This window comes from Schistocerca serialis, chromosome 5 (genome assembly GCF_023864345.2).
Source record: "Schistocerca serialis cubense isolate TAMUIC-IGC-003099 chromosome 5, iqSchSeri2.2, whole genome shotgun sequence".
In the NCBI taxonomy this organism is placed as follows: domain Eukaryota; kingdom Metazoa; phylum Arthropoda; class Insecta; order Orthoptera; family Acrididae; genus Schistocerca; species Schistocerca serialis.
The window spans coordinates 121,058,183-121,075,198 of NC_064642.1; the positions used below are offsets into that span (position 1 = coordinate 121,058,183).

At 44.6% G+C, this 17,016-nt stretch overlaps 1 protein-coding gene across 1 annotated transcript in view; it reads right to left on the reverse strand.

Annotated features, from left to right (window-relative positions):
* The window catches only part of LOC126481785 (odorant receptor Or2-like), a 93,927-nt gene that overhangs the window by 16,851 nt on the left and 60,060 nt on the right, over positions 1-17,016 (reverse strand). The window contains exons 4-5 of the mRNA XM_050105741.1: positions 10,982-11,232; positions 4,698-4,800 (exon numbers count right to left, since the gene is read on the reverse strand). Coding sequence (XP_049961698.1) covers positions 4,698-4,800; positions 10,982-11,232 — 354 coding nt within the window. The remainder of the gene's footprint in view (positions 1-4,697; positions 4,801-10,981; positions 11,233-17,016) is intronic.

Consider the following 17,016-nt stretch of genomic DNA (forward strand, 5'->3'; position numbering starts at 1 on the left):
AGATAGTAGTATTAGTTGCCTTAAACATTCATTTATGTTGATGTTGTAATTTGTATGTTAAAGAGCATTAGTAGATCCTAAGATCTGCTTCAGGGGTAGTCAGACAGAGCCAAATCATCATTTTAGCATTCAATATTTTCCGTTGTGCACATGCATTTTACACAGGCCTGGAATAGTAGCACCATGGAATATTATAAAAGTATGTATGTATCATTGTATGTATGCATGTTCCACATATCCTCCTAAATCACTAAGTCGATTTCAAACAAACTTGGTACACACATCGCTTACTGTCTGGAAACTACTGTGGTGTAGGAATCACCTCCCTCTCATGGGGTGGGAATGGGGGTGAAAAAGTATTGCAATTCATTATGCACAAACAGCTACACTGCAGTCATTCAGTTGTAAGATGGCAAGAACTATGCCCCTGACATGAAGTCATTAAAGATCACCTAACTCACATTGAGCCAATAGCAGGGCTGAACAAAAATGACTGGCAAGGCACAATGCATCTTATAGAGGGTATAGTATGGACATATTGGAATAATTAATGTTGGGTGATGGTTTTAAAGTAATTCACACAACATGAAAAACTTTGTGGAAACACGTCGATTTACTGGAGGCTAGTTTATCCCAGGGAAGTATACAGAGTGACCGTGGTCGGTCGGCGGGGGAGTGGCGAAGGGAAGCGACAATAGGCAGCTTAGGGCGGCGCAAGCTCTGAGAAAGTGGTAACGAGGCATGGCCTCCAGTTGCCTTAAGATGAGTGACAGTGAGTCGGTGGTTGACCCCATGCTGGTGTACCGGGAAGCAGACGGAGAACTTGTACGCCGGTTGATAAATGTCCGTCGTCCCGTTTTCAGTGATCCTGCGAGAAAGCCACGCAAAGCTACGGTGGAGCTGTCAACAGAGGCCAAAATATGCATGTTCGTGACTATAGCAACTTCACGCTGAATTCACGATCCGCAGAGCCTGAAGTAAATCAGGTGAAGAGCGACAGAATGAAATACGTAGGACCAAGGAATTTGAAGTACTCTCCTGGGAGTCAGAATTCCGGAAAAATTGGTGTTTGTGCAGACGCTAACCTTGATGGGTGGCATGGGAGGAGCTAAATAGCAGAAGTTGAGAGGAAGGGAAATTTTGTGGGAATTTGTTCACTTCCCAGAGCAGGCATTGGTCAGTGCTGGGAAGCAACGCATAATTAATGCGACTTGCGCTGCAATTGGCATAAGTGATTTTGCTGGAGGGGAAACCGAGGCAAAGAGCGGACTGTGAGAAGTCTCCGTAGAGGTCTTTCATTCCCAGCTTGCCTAGAGTGCGGACGTGACGTTCTTTACTCAGCTTGCCTGAGAAAGAGTGAGCATCTCTGCAGTTCAGGACTTAGCAAATGGAACGATTGCGCTTGGAGATAGGAAGTTTTGGTTCAGCTATGTACTGAGCAAGATGGCTAGGAGTGAATAGACGAGCGCAGCCTTGCAGCACCACAAGGTCAGCTGACATCCGCACAACGACACCACTCTGCCACGCTGAATTCAGTGATTTGCGCCCGCTCCAGCCAGTGATTAATTTGTTGGATCACGTCAGCAAAGTTTCCATGAGGGTTTCATGGGCCGTGTATTGTAGAATTCTTCTCGCACTTCGCATTACGCCTGGGCCAGTCGCTAGTAATTACTTTTGATTTATCGCGCATTACTCCACGCAAACGCAATTTATTACCACTGCCTGTTAGGAGAGTCATGTAATGTGATAATTGAAGGTCGTAAGTTAAAATAAATCTGTGCTAATCGACTGCATCTGTTTTCAATCAAGTAGTTGAAATCCCAAGTCACTTTCTTAATTAATTTTATGTTCAATATTTGCATCTGGTGTTCAATAGCTGAATATAACATCAATGTGCACCCCTTTTTAATTAAAAGGGATCAATTCTGAACCAATTAATGTCAACACTGCCACCGCAGTTCAATCAGGAGTCACAGGGCCTTATTACTTTCTTAGCGTTATCCGACATTGCGGCAGTTTTGCAGTCTCTATTGATCTGTTAGTGATTAGCTGGGGTGAACACGCGCCAAAACCAAGTAAGTGACAGGTGGGGTGTTACACAGTATCTGATGTGAGCACTTAGTGAAGCGACCTGCCACAAACTTTGCACATAACTTCAAACATTTACCAGACTTTTTCTCTCTGACACTCCATACAAAATGATGAAAGGAAAAATGTTTATCGCTTGCTAAATTTCGCTGTGCCTGCAGTAGAACTGTCGCATCAGGCATGACGTTTCAGTTGTTAATTTCTTTGCTTCTAACCCTATTCGCATCATAGTTTGTAGACAGTATTCACATGTGCCCCTGAATGTACTTGATCGGTTTCAGCCAATCTTGGTACACATATTTCTTACTATCTGTGGTGATAAGAGCCAACAAACTCATATTGGGGTGTGGTTGATAATATGAAAAAAATTCAAATAGCTCTAAGCACGATGGGACTTAACATCTGAGGTCATCAGTCCCCTAGAATTAGAACTACTTAAACCTAAGGATATCACACACATCCATTACCGAGGCTGGATTCGAACTTGCGACCGTAGCAGCAGCACAGTTCCGGACTGAAGCGCCTAGAACCACTCGGCCACAACGGCCGGCGATAATATGGAGATAGAAGGGGAAGGAAGAGATGGACAGACAGAGGAGAGGAAAAAGGAGATGTATACACATAGGGGAGGGGGAGATAAATGGCGAGAGAGAAATGGTGAGAAAATAGTAGAGGAAAATGGACTGAGAGAAGTGGAGTGGATGATAGATAGGGAGAGGGGAGTAGAAAATGAACAGGAGGAGGGAGAGAGAAGAAGGAGGAGATGGATAGGCAGAGAGGGAAAGAAGAAATGGACAGAGAGGTGGAGGAGAAGCAGATGGGATTAGAGGGATTGACGAGGTCATGAGGATGGAGGAGATGGAGAAGTGGAGGATGAGGTGGACAGAGGGGGAAGGAGAAGATGGATGGGGGGGGGGGGAGAACTGATGGAATGACAGAGGGAAAGAAGCAGATGAACAGATAGGCAGGAGGGAGCGGGTGTGGAGGTTTTGCACTGAGAGAGGGGCAGTGAGAGATGGGCAGAGAGAGGGGAGGAGGAAATATACAGAGAGAGGGAGAAGGAGGAGATGGACTGACAGAAGAGTGGCACAACTACACATCTGTACAGCGTGGGTACTCAGCTAGTAGTACAATAAAGCTTCCTGGGACGAGCACAGTTTTTAATACTTTCGACGCAAAGAGATTGTCCTTTGTATGTTAAATCAGTCGGAATACATACAACTGTGGTAGCAACAATGTATGAGTCAGTTATTTTCCGTGACTAGCTCTGCCATCTTAGGAAAATAAAACACGTTTAGTTTTTGCGGCCTCTGGAGTGACCGAAATTATGAGCAAATTATCTTATCTTATAGGAACTCTTGAGCTGATTCAAAAAGTGTTCTTGGATTTTGTGAGTCAGACAGAGTTATGGCAAATTTAATATTGTGATTGATATTTATTAATATTAATTCACTTGACGCATTTGGGATTCAGTTGTATATCCAAAACATCTTTTGTCCTCCAAGACTAGCTGAATATAATTTACTTTACAAAAGATTTAATTGAATTTCGATATTTCACAACATATTGCTTTGCCAATAAGAGATAGAGATTTGTAACTTGCCAATAGATTAGGTGTCATAATTCCTCAATCATTTGTTGCAGAATGTGGAGTAATGAATTCATCTGGTTTGAATATTTGAAATAGGAATTTTCTTACAGGGTTACTAAACAATTTCAGAAGGACTGTATTGTATTTGCGAAATCGGCACGCTCTCAGTAATGTCGTGCTGTTGCTAAAAGCAATCTTATGAATAACAAAAATAGAATTCACGAAAATCAGTTTACTTTAGGATCAAAGAGTTCGTTGCAAGGTGTCGCGATCGAGTTTTCTTCGGTAATCGGTAATCAATTAGTTGTATTATATCTCGCGGTCTCTTGTCTTGTTTGCGTACAAAAATGTTTCCAACCTGTTGCCTATTCTTTACTCTTGTCCCTGAACGTGCATGTAGTACAGTTTGTGTTTATTTTTTTAATGTAATGGAGCGTAGTGTGATGCATGGATATTTTTAATTTAAGACATTCGGAAACCGAAGTTTTGGTTGTTGGAGGAGCGGTATTGGAAAAATGTTGAATGTGGCTAGTACACTTGTCATGGAGTGTGTAAAGCGTGGGTGCCTAGGTGTTCAGATTAGATTCTTGGAGGGGATGAGCACAAAGTAAGAGGGAAGAGGACTGCATGGCGTTATTCTGAAGATCTTCTGGTGGACTCTTGCTCTACTATTTCCTCTATCAGTGTAAGCAGTAAATTATTTCGTATGTTTACTTGTAAATTTATGATTTACTTTTATAATTTGTTTTTTGTGAATATTATAATTTTCTTATAATGTTGCTATTGTTTTAATTGTTTATTCAGATTATCTTAGTGTTCTTCTCCAGAGATTGCCTTGTCATTATATCCTATTAGCCCAACACATGGAGACTTTCATGCGTTCTTTGTTTTGGATATCGAACGTTCTACTAGGCAACACCAGCAATTCTATTAAACTGTTTCAGTATACACACAGACTCTTCAAGTTACAGTGCTGTCTCAGCAGATTTCTTGTGAGCGTTGTTTGCTACGTGCTTACACCAGTGGTGGTGACGAATGCGGTGGCGCTGATGGTGACCACGTCAGCCAGCACCTGTCCCAGCAGTATGGGTCCCAGCAACGTGCTCAGCTGCCGTACGCATCTGGAACAGCACGCGAAACGTTTCGGTCCCCTGACAGGAATCACTTACAAAGTTTAAAAGACTAGTGTTACAATATTTACAAGAAACATGAAATCGTACCTAGTGTAATTCGCACGTTCGAATATTGTAACTAACAAGTATCATGATCTAGGAAAGTATAATTTTAGGATGCACTGCTCCATGAACTTAAGCTCGTAGAGAATTCTTTGATATGTCAAGCATGGAATTAGTTTTCTCGTCCCCGAAAGAGAAGGAAATCCTACAAGTTATAAGACATCGCAAAGCATAATCTGAGAATGAGTGCTTAATTGAAGTAAGTTTTTTAAATAAATACCCCTAAACACATCTGATGCCTTTCGAGCTATTTGTAGTGATCAGTGTTAGCAGTACCTTCCGTTTGTTGAAGTTTTCACTTGTGTATCAAATACACGCAGTGTTCCCAGTAGATCATATTTTTTTTCATGTTTGTCATTCCCTGTGCGCTTTCCTTTCCTTTTGAGTGACCGAAATTGGTGCAGAATTTCTGCCATTAATCTTTAGCGTTCTCTAATATGAAAATGCCACCGATTTTAATAGCTTTAATCGGTCATATGCCACGTTTTATATGCTGAAATTTTGAAGACAAATTTGGAGAGTACAGCAAAAAATGGACTTCACCTTCTTCTAGAAGAAATATGATCCAATCGTCAGCAAAAAGTTGAGACATCTGCAATGCTTACAGTGAAAAGTATTAGACGCCCTACCCAGTCTGTTTTTATAATGTTGCGAATAACAACTGCCATGCGCTTCATAGTGGTTCCCAGAGTGTAGATGTAGATGTAGGTGCAGATAGTAGCTCTCTCTCTCTCTCTCTCTCTCTCTCTCTCTCTCTCTCTCCCTCTCTCTCCCTCTGTAAGTACCTGTTATACATTGTGTAACAGGTGTAAGTGCATATATTTTTATATGTGGTACCTTAATATGTATACACAGCTGTGTGTTGGTTGTCTTTTTCTCTATGTCAGGCAGTCTTTCCGAAAAAATCACATAAATTACTACCCGATACTTTGTGCATGATCGTAACTGGAGCACTAAGTGGACTGCGCCTGCTTTATAGCCTAGCCGTTTTGAGTTCACGCATAAATACACTCCTGGAAATGGGAAAAAGAACACATTGACACCGGTGTGTCAGACCCACCATACTTGCTCCGGACACTGCGAGAGGGCTGTACAAGCAATGATCACACGCACGGCACAGCGGACACACCAGGAACCACGGTGTTGGCCGTCGAATGGCGCTAGCTGCGCAGCATTTGTGCACCGCCGCCGTCAGTGTCAGCCAGTTTGCCGTGGCATACGGAGCTCCATCGCAGTCTTTAACACTGGTAGCATGCCGCGACAGCGTGGACGTGACCCGTATGTGCAGTTGACGGACTTTGAGCGAGGGCGTATAGTGGGCATGCGGGAGGCCGGGTGGACGTACCGCCGAATTGCTCAACACGTGGGGCGTAAGGTCTCCACAGTACATCGATGTTGTCGCCAGTGATCGGCGGAAGGTGCACGTGCCCGTCGACCTGGGACCGGACCGCAGCGACGCACGGATGCACGCCAAGACCGTAGGATCCTACGCAGTGCCGTAGGGGACCGCACCGCCACTTCCCAGCAAATTAGGGACACTGTTGTTCCTGGGGTATCGGCGAGGACCATTCGCAGCCGTCTCCATGAAGCTGGGCTACGGTCCCGCACACCGTTAGGCCGTCTTTCGCTCACGCCCCAACATCGTGCAGCCCGCCTCCAGTGGTGTCGCGACAGGCGTGAATGGAGGGACGAATGGAGACGTGTCGTCTTCAGCGATGAGAGTCGCTTCTGCCTTGGTGCCAATAATGGTCGTATGCGTGTTTGGCGCCGTGCAGGTGAGCGCCACAATCAGGACTGCACACGACCGAGGCACACAGGGCCAACACCCGGCATCATGGTGTGGGGAGCGATCTCCTACACTGGCCGTACACCACTGGTGATCGTCGAGGGGACACTGAATAGTGCGCGGTACATCCAAACCGTCATCGAACCCATCGTTCTACCATTCCTAGACCGGCAAGGGAAATTGCTGTTCCAACAGGACAATGCACGTCCGCATGTATCCCGTGCCACCCAACGTGCTCTAGAAGGTGTAAGTCAACTACCCTGGCCAGCAAGATCTCCGGATCTGTCCCCCATTGAGCATGTTTGGGACTGGATGAAGCGTCGTCTCACGCGGTCTGCACGTCCAGCACGAACGCTGGTCCATCTGAGGCGCCAGGTGGAAATGGCATGGCAAGCCGTTCCACAGGACTACATCCAGCATCTCTACGATCGTCTCCATGGGAGAATAGCAGCCTGCATTGCTGCGAAAGGTGGATATACACTGTACCAGTGCCGACATTGTGCATGCTCTGTTGCCTGTGTCTATGTGCCTGTGGTTCTGTCAGTGTGATCATGTGATGTATCTGACCCCAGGAATGTGTCAATAAAGTTTCCCCTTCCTGGAACAATGAATTCACGGTGTTCTTATTTCAATTTCCAGGAGTGTATTTCAACACCTGACATGTTGCCCAAAGAAAATTAAGCAAAAATAGTTTGTACTTGCCACGTATACGTGGAGGTACTGACCAACCTCTAAACTAGTTACTCCTAATAGCTGTAATTGTTAATCCGCAAATGAAGTAAACACTGATATAATGTTGTTCTGTACTCTATCCTCAGTCACCAATAAATACATCTTTACTTATACCCATTACAACACGTATACGAGAGCCAAAATTGGTTTATGTGTGTTTTGCCATCCTTGGCTTCCCTTCTGTGTTTCATGTGTGGACTACTCTATTAACAGATTGAGGGATCAACGGAGACGTAGTAGATCTAACATTACGACTTCTTGTGTGTTATTTACTATATGTAATAATGTGAAATTTGAAGCCAAAGTTTCATATTTGTTGTGCTTATTTTGTGCAACAAATTCTGGACTTTACGTTCATCCCAACCGAAGATCATCAAATTTTCGGCAAAGAATAAATCATTTCAGTTTGGGTTACCTACGCCACAATATTGTCAACATAATTACAAAGTTCATCCAGAAAGTAAATTCCGATCGCGTCCAAAGATGGCGTGAGTAATCTGATAGGGTTTGACATGCGCAGGAGTAGAGAGGAGGTACGTGGGAATAATGTAGTGCAGTTTCAGTCTTGAAAGAGCAGTGGTTATACCACATTGTTAGGATAAAATGGCTGCTCTGACACTGTTTCTTGCCAATTGGAGGTTGCTGTACTTATCCGATTTTTGTACGCTCAGAAGCAATGTCCACTAGAGGTCCATCAGCAGTTGTGCCAAGTGCATGGACATGACATTATGAGCGACAGTATTGTCAGACGATTGTCAGGGTAATTCGCTGAAGTTGTTAAACTTCAGCTGTCATTTACTTTGCACAATTCGCTACAAGTTTCGGGTAATGACAATTATCAAGCTCAGCCGGCATAAACGGCAGGTAAGTTAAACCACAATTTGAACAAAAGTAAACTGCTCTTTTAAGCCCACGACAGCACTCAAAAAATTTCTGACAATAATAACTGTATACGATAATTTTCTTCAAGAAGTAAGTCCGCGTCGACAGCTGGTAACTACAGGAACCTCGCAATTGGCAGCAGACAGTATCAGAGCAGCCACATCGACAGCTAGTAACACAGTGTGTTCTTGACGAAAATTATCGTATTCGGTTATTATTGGGAGATGGACTTAAAAGAGCAAATTACTCGTACTTTTGTTCAAATTACGGTTTCACTTTTTGCCGATTGTGTCAGCTAAGCTTGATAGCGGTCGTTGACCGAAACTAGTGGCGAACTGTGAAAAATAAATGACAGTTGAAGGTTGCACCATGAATTTTAACAATTATTTGGAGGCTTAATATCCCCACCTACAAACATACAAAAATTCGCTGAAGGATGAATCAAAATTCAGGACGAAGACCGTAGTGGCTGACTGTCCCTGGTGAAACCGGAAGTGGTGGAAACTGTGCAGCAAACAATTTTTCAAAATCAGAATAAGAGATGTGGGATGATGACAAGAGGTATTACGCTTGTGCATGACAATGCAAAACCCCATACAGCCAACGCCACGCGAAACGTGTTGTATCAGTTTGGATGGGAGTTTTTCAACCATCCACCCTACAGATTCGGCCTCGTCCCAAGTGACTTTCATCTCGTCCGTCTCATAAAGCGTTTTCTGGCAGGTAAATCTTTCCCTAACGACGCTGAGGTGCAGACTGAAGTGACTTGGTGGCTCCGGACGTTGGCAGAAGACTCTTATGACATGGGCATACAACTACACTACTGGCCATTAAAATTGCTACACCACGAAGAAGACGTTCTACAGACGCGAAATTTAACTTACAGGAAGAAGATGCTGCGATATACAAATGATTAGCTTTTCAGTGCATTAACGCAAGTTGGCGCCGGTGGCGACACCTACAACGGACTGACATGAGAAAAGTCTCCAACCGGTTTCTCATACACAAACAGCAGTTCACCGGCGTTGCCTGGTGAAACTTTGTTGTGATACCTCGTGTAAGGAAGAGAAATGCGTACCATCACGTTTCCAACTTTGATAAAGGTCGAATTGTAGCTTATCGCGATTGCGGTTTATCGTATCGCGACATTGCTGCTCGCGTTGGTCGAGATCCAGTGACTGTTAGCAGAATATGGAGTCGGTAGGTTCAGGAGGGTAATACGGAACGCCTTGCTGGATCCCAACGGCCTCGTATCATTAGCAGTCGAGATGACAGGCATCTTATCCGCATGGCTGTAACGGACCGTGCAGCCACGTCTCGATTCCTGAGTCAACAGATGGGGCGTTTGCAAGACAACGACCATCTGCACGAACAGTTCGACGACGTTTGAAGCAGCATGGACTATCAGCTCGGAGACCATGGCTGCGGTTACCCTTGACGCTGCATCACAGACAGGAGTGCCTGCGATCGTGTACTTAACGACGAACCTCGGTGCACGAATGGCAAAACGTCATTTTTCGGATGAATCCAGGTTCTGTTTACAGCATCATGATGGTCCCATCCGTGTTTGGCGACATCGTGGTGAACGCACATTGGAAGCGTGTATTCGTCATCGCCATACTGGCGTATCACCCGGCGTAATGGTATGGGGTGCCATTGGTTACACGTCTCTATCACCTCTTGTTCGCATTGACGGCACTCTGAACAGATGAGTTACGACCCGTGGTTCTACCCTTGATTCGATCCCTGTGAAACCCTACATTTCAGCAGGATAGTGCACGACCGCATGTTGCAGGTCCTGTACGGGACTTTCTGGATACAGAAAATGTTCGACTGCTGTCCTGGCCAGCACATTCTCCAGACCTCTCACCAATTGAAAACGCCTGGTCAATGGTGGCCGTGCAACTGGCTCGTCACAATACGCCAGTCACTACTCTTGATGAACTCTGGTATCGTTTTGAAGCTGCATGGGCAACTGTACCTGTACACGCCATCCAAGCTCTGTTTGACTCAATGCCCAGGTATATCAAGGCCGTTATTACGGCCTGTGGTGGTTGTTCTGAGTACTGATTTCTCAGGATCTATGCACCCAAATTGCATTTCTTCTTGGTGTAGCAAATTTAATGGCCAGTAGTGTAATTGTGTACCATGATGAGATGTGACTATGTTGAGATGTATCCAGTGAATTTATGTAAATAAATAAATATTTCTTATTTAATGACTTTTTTATCGGTCATCGGAACTTACTTTTTTGATGCATCTGAATATGTTACAATTAGCACCCAAAACACTTGTTCTGCTCTTCACGTCCCCTCCTGAAAATGATGTTATTCAGTGCCTCATGCCACTAGCCCCCTCCTCCATCTCCTCGGTTTCCCTCTTTCCTAATGATTGCCGCGCCATGCGGGGACCCAGATTTTTAATGATTTGTCAAATTTATTTCATTTTAGCTTTGTGTCTTGAAGTTCGATTCCGGTCTGTCTCTCATCCCTGTCTTGCAAGCTAATGCGCTGCGCATTAAGTGTTAATTTCACGGGTATGTACTTACCAACAAGGCATTAAATACCTTAGAAAGCGGCGGCCGCTAGTCAGCGTACCATACCACCTCCCTGACCAGTGACCTGCTGTCTACGAGCCACCTACAAACTCTTATGGAAGCGGCCGCACCTGTCGACGTCGGTGTGGTAGCGCACGCACTGCGCCAGCCTGCGTCGCACGCACTCCTCTGAGGTGTCTGCTGGAGCGGCCACGTCCCTGCGGCTGTGAGCAGGCTGCGCAGAGCACATGCTCTCTGCCATCAGGTTGAGCAGCCGCAGCTGGCCAGACAGGTAGATGATGAGCGTCACGAAGAAGCCGTCCAGCGTCGTGGACAGGATGTAGCCGTAGAAGAAGCCCAGGGACACCCCGGCGAATATTAGCTGCACGACACAAAATGGTAGAGAGAACAAATGCAAAGACTAATAAGAGAAATTGGTACAGGCTTGTGACTGGAACGTCGCGTGGTAAAAGGACCGCTTCGTGTGCGTGGGGAGCCATTCTTCACGTTGTGTCACAATGGTGTTGCTCTCTCTCCCAAGCATTGTGGCTTCGGGGTTCGATGGGATAGCGTCTTGACAGTGACCCAGTGTTTATTTGTGTGTGTGTGTGTGTGAGAGAGAGAGAGAGACGGAGAGTGAGTGAGTGAATGTGTGTCTGTTTTCAAATGGTTCAAATGGCTCTGAGCAGTACGGGACATATGAGGTCATCAGTCCCCTAGAACTTAGAACTGCTTAAACCTAACTAACCTAAGGGCAACACACACATTCATGCCCGAGGCAGGATTCGAGCCTGCGACCGTAGCTGTCTGTTTTCATAAATATCTAATTTATGATATATAATCCAATGTTTTACAATGCCTCGTGAAATTGACCGGTGCCACGCTGCTAGCTGAAAGAAAGAAAAATACTCCTGAACAACTTGTCCTGCAGTCCTTAAACATTAAGCTCACTGTTACACTAAGAGCGTTTTTCTGTTATTAACTAGTTGCGCCTCCCATATGTTTTCCTTGCTCAGTTTATATCTTTGCTTAATAGGAACGAACAGCTTTGCGTTGTGGATGCTCTTTAGAGATACGATTACATCATAAACAAAATCACCAGGTGTGAAGCATATGTGTCAAGCTAGAAGTGACTGAAGAATATCGCCGCGCGGGATTAGCCGAGCGGTCTTGGGCGCTGCAGTCACGGACTGTGCGGCTGGTCCCGGCGGAGGTTCGAGTCCTCCCTCGGGCATGGGTGTGTGTGTTTGTCCTTAGGATAATTTAGGTCAAATAGTGTATAAGCTTAGGGACTGATGACCTTAGTAGTTAAGTCCCATGAGATTTCACAAACGTTTTTGAACGTGAAGAATATTATGAAGTGTTTCTCTGGCACGGTGATTTATTTACAATATGTGTGTTGCTTGCACTGCAACAGGTTATACACTGTCCTGGAAAATCGTTAAAAACCATATCACAGTACAGTGCCGTCTACTGGAACGAATAGAAGTGTATGTAACTTTCATCTCTTATTTGAATGAAATACAATGTTTTAATATCGAAAAAAATATAAAGTGGCACTATATATACCGATATTCTTGTCAAGTGTAGGAGAGGACGACAAGATGCTGATGCAAACATTAACGTAATCGAAAACGTTAGCCATCTGAAGGTGGGCAAGATAGCACGAAACCGATTATAGCACTGAAGTAAGACAGTTCAAAACTATTTGTGGCTGGTAGCGTTTTTCAACAACAGTCATGAATGGCCACGCAGTTCATGACATCCAGCATGGATAAAAGAGCAAAGTTTGCACAGATGACATACAGGTGAGGTACACAACTTAGCTAACCACAACAGCGACAGGAAGGGTTACCCGCTGCAAAGTTAAAGAAAATAAATCTGCCAAATCCTGGTTATAGCAGACCCGTGCAAGACGGGACTGAGGGTAAGTAAAAGAAGAAGACGGTGTTCAGACTGCCATGTAATAAATATTGTTTTAGGTAAGTTCCTGAGCTCCTATCGATTTCTTTGTGTGTGTGTGAATGGAGGAGGGGAGGGGGGGCACATCAAGGGTTTCGTTTATGTAATACCGACGGAAAATATTCAAGATTTAGTCGCCTGTTCGGCTGAAGGCTGGATCTGGAGCCATTTGGTTGTTTTCAGCTTGACAGATAATCATTACCATGCAGATTCCTGTTGAACATTAATGTAAATGGACAACCTTTTCAGCAACTTGGCAGTTTGAACACCGTCTCTAAACACGGCCAGCGTCAAAACCTCCATGGACCCATAGCGGGGAAACTGTGCACCAGTGACGTGTTTGTCACATGGAAAAACTCTTTTATCGCCTCTGACCACTTTAAGTTGTTTATATGTAGTTTTTTCACTCGAAGACTGAGAAATCTAGTGAAGCACATCACTGAAGGCATTGATCTATTTCACCCATTCATATATGCATGTGCTTTTGAGTGAGACTGCATCTGCTAACACTATGCAAATATTTGTAATTAGAAAAGAAACGATCTACATCAATATAAACGAGAGGTCCATCTCTTGTTTTTAAATGGTAATCAGAATTCTTATTCTTTGTACATCCACCACAACAGGGTTTTTGTCTAAGCTATAAACTGTCTTTTGTTTTTCAATAATTTAAATCGCAACGTTCACTTCTGTCAAAATGGTCCAATGTCCTTCTTCCTCTTAATCAAGCTCCGTAGTGCTGTTGTCAGCATGGAGTGTCCGTGTACAACACAGAGTACATCTTGCTGTTCCTGATATCTGACGGTTCTTCAGTCTTTCATTCAAATGAAGAATCATCTGGTAAAAATCCATAAATCTGTATAGAGCCTGAAAATCATAACATGTGAACATTACATCTTCCAACCAAGTACCCTATCTAGTGCTGACAGGGGAACGTAGTAAGGAAAGCCCTGTACTTTGTATTTACTTTTTTCTTCTGGCAGTAGCATTTTCCTACATTTTCTTCATGAAAGACACAAATTCGTTTATGATTGTTCCTTTTAATGGTCATACTTAGTCCTTAAGGTCACAATAGCAAACAAACGCTGTTGAAACGTTGCGTCACGGTTGCATCGTCTGCCTCCATCTATAATACATTACACTACGTCTAATTTTTTTCATATAGGGCATGAAAGGAAAATTTCTTGTAAGCATTCTCATCGGGAACCGACTTTCTAGTACAGTTCTCGACATATGATTACATAACGGCTTTATCGAGTTTGGAAAGGGGAATGTCAAATGCTAACAACACTGCCACTGAGTAATAAAAAGTATACTATATTTACGAGTATAAAAAATATTTCTTATTCTTGCAGTTCTTTGTGCTTTCACCATGCTGCTGAAGACTACTTAGTTAACGCTTTTCATCAGCTGTGATTGAGACTTTAAAATGCTGCACCTTACCGCAAATTCGTTACCCTGAATACGGCACCACTGAAATGTTTAACGATCTGAAATATTCTCCCAGAGCTCACTATAGATTTTAAGATCCGGGATGCAGATATCATAAAGGTGGAAGAACACGACAAATCGCACGAGCTATACTCGCTAATATGTGTGACGAACTGAGTCCAAACTGCTTTGTTCGTGGAGTGCTCCCAAGATAGTCAACCAGCAAATAGCGTGGTAGCCGTTGCCAGGACTCACGTACTTAGTCTGCCTTGTCACAAATTTTCGTAATTTTGGATATGTATTTCTCTGAATATCAGAGTTGGTCACTCTTAGTTGTTTCTCTTGATTGTTTTGTGTGTGTGTGTGTGTGTGTGTGTGTGTGTGTATGTGCGTGTGTGTGTGTGTGTGTGTGTGATTTCACACTTTTTTCTAGTGCTTCGTCCATTTTATCTCGCATATCTCATTGCGATTTTATTTTTTGTGACGATGTGACAATAGGGTGTTCCATTACCACATGACGTTCCTTTCTTTAATTTACGTCACATGTCAAAACATTTCTACAGAATTACATGATGTGTAAACAGTTATCCAACAGAAATAAATCGCCAGAAAACTACTATTCCCGAATATATTTCCTCTCTTTCTGGGAATGAGAGTGAGTTAGCAGGAGAGGGTGACGAGAGAGCAGCAGACGTGATTCAGCATTGACCAGTACCAAATAGGGCATACAATACGGCTAAAGATCCGCTACGGGTATGTGAGCATTTCAGAGCAAAAAGGTAAAAGTTAGTTCTAACCTCAATAGTATAAGAAACCAATGCAGCATGGAGACATGGTGTCACCTCGAGAGTATAATCAAGACTGAAAGTACTTCATATTCCAGTACCCAACGCGAATTTTCAGAAGAGATTGAGATCCAGCGGGATGTATCTGTAGGCACAACGATCGTGTGAAACCCAGCTTGCTCCGTTCGTCCGCGAGACCCAGAAAGGAATAGATACCGGCGCCCGCGCACTGTCGCCCAATGAGCAAAATACGAACGTACGGAGCATCAAAAGAGCTGTGTGACTGGACTGAAGAGTTTCTAATGAACACTACACAGCATGTAATTCTCAACTGAGAGAAATCTTCCAATGGTGAAGTGACTTCTGAAGTACCCCATGAGCCATGGCGGCTTCCCTCTTTGAATTTCCATCCAGCGCTTAGCGTTTGTCACGTCCCACAGCTCGGAGCTCGTGGCGCCAGGTGGCGTGGTGGAGCCGCCGCTGGGCGGAACGACAGCGGATCGCACGCGCTGTCTGTGTTTTGAAGCCGGTACAGGGGGTGAGCCGCGCAGAGCCTATGGGCAGTATGTGCCATTTGGCCGAACTTGACGTGCCATGAAGTGATTGGTAGCCTCTTAAACGTTTTGTTTTATTTAATACACTACTGGCCATTAAAATTGCTACACCAAGAAGAAATGCAGACGATAAACGGGTATTCATTGGACAAATATATTATACTAGAACTGACATGTGATTACACTTTCACGCAATTTAGTTGCATAGATCCTCAGAAATCAGTACCCAGAACAACCACCCCTGGCCGTAATAACGGCCTTTATACGCCTGGGCATTGAGTCAAACAGAGCTTGGATGGCGTGTAAAGGTACAGCCGTCCATGCAGCTTCAACACGATACCATAGTTTATCAAGAGTACTCACTGGCGTATTGTGACGAGCCAGTTGCTCGGCCACCATTGACCAGACGTTTTCAGTTGGTGAGACATCTGGAGAATGTGCTGGCCAGGGCAGCAGTGAAACATTTTCTGTATCCAGAAAGGCCCGTACACGATCTGCAACAAGCGGCCGTGCATTATCCTGTTGAAATGTAGGGTTTCGCAGGCATAGAATGAAGGGTAGAGCCACGGGTCGTAACACATCTGAAATGTAACGTCCACTGTTCAAAGTACCGTCAATGCGAATAAGAGGTGACCGAGACGCGTAACCAATGGCACCCCATACCATCACGCCGGGTGATACGCCAGTATGGCGATGACGAATACACGCTTCCAATGTGCGTTCACCGCCATGTCGCCAAACACGGATGCGACCATCATGATGCTGTAAACAGAACCTCGATTCATCCGAAAAAATGACGTTGTGCCATTCGTGCACCGAGGTTCGTCGTTAAGTACACCATCGCAGGCACTCCTGTGATGCAGCGTCAAGGGTAACCGCAGCCGTGGTCTCCGAGCTGATAGCCTATGCTGCTGCAAACGTCGTCGAACTGTTCGTGCAGATGGTTGTTGTCTTGCAAACGTCCCCATCTGTTGACTCAGGGATCGTGACGTGACTGCACGATCCGTTACAGCCATGTGGATAAGATGCCTGTCATCTCTACTGCTAGTGATACGAGGCCGTTTGGATCCAGCACGGCGTTCCTTATTACCCTCCCGAACCTACCGATTCCATATTCTGCTAACAGTCATTGGATCTCGACCAACGCGAGCTGCAATGTCGCGATATGATACACTGTAATCGCGATAGGCTACAATCCGACCTTTATCAAAGTCGGAAACGTGATGGTACGCATTTCTCCTCCTTACACGAGGCATCACAACAACGCTTCACCAGGCAACGCCGGTCAACTGCTGTTTGTGTATGAGAAATCGGTTGGAAACTTTCCTCATGTGAGCACGTTGTAGGTGTCGCCACCGGCGCCAACCTTCTGTGAATGCTTTGAAAAGCTAATCATTTGCATACCACAGCAACCTGTCGGTTAAATTTCGCGTT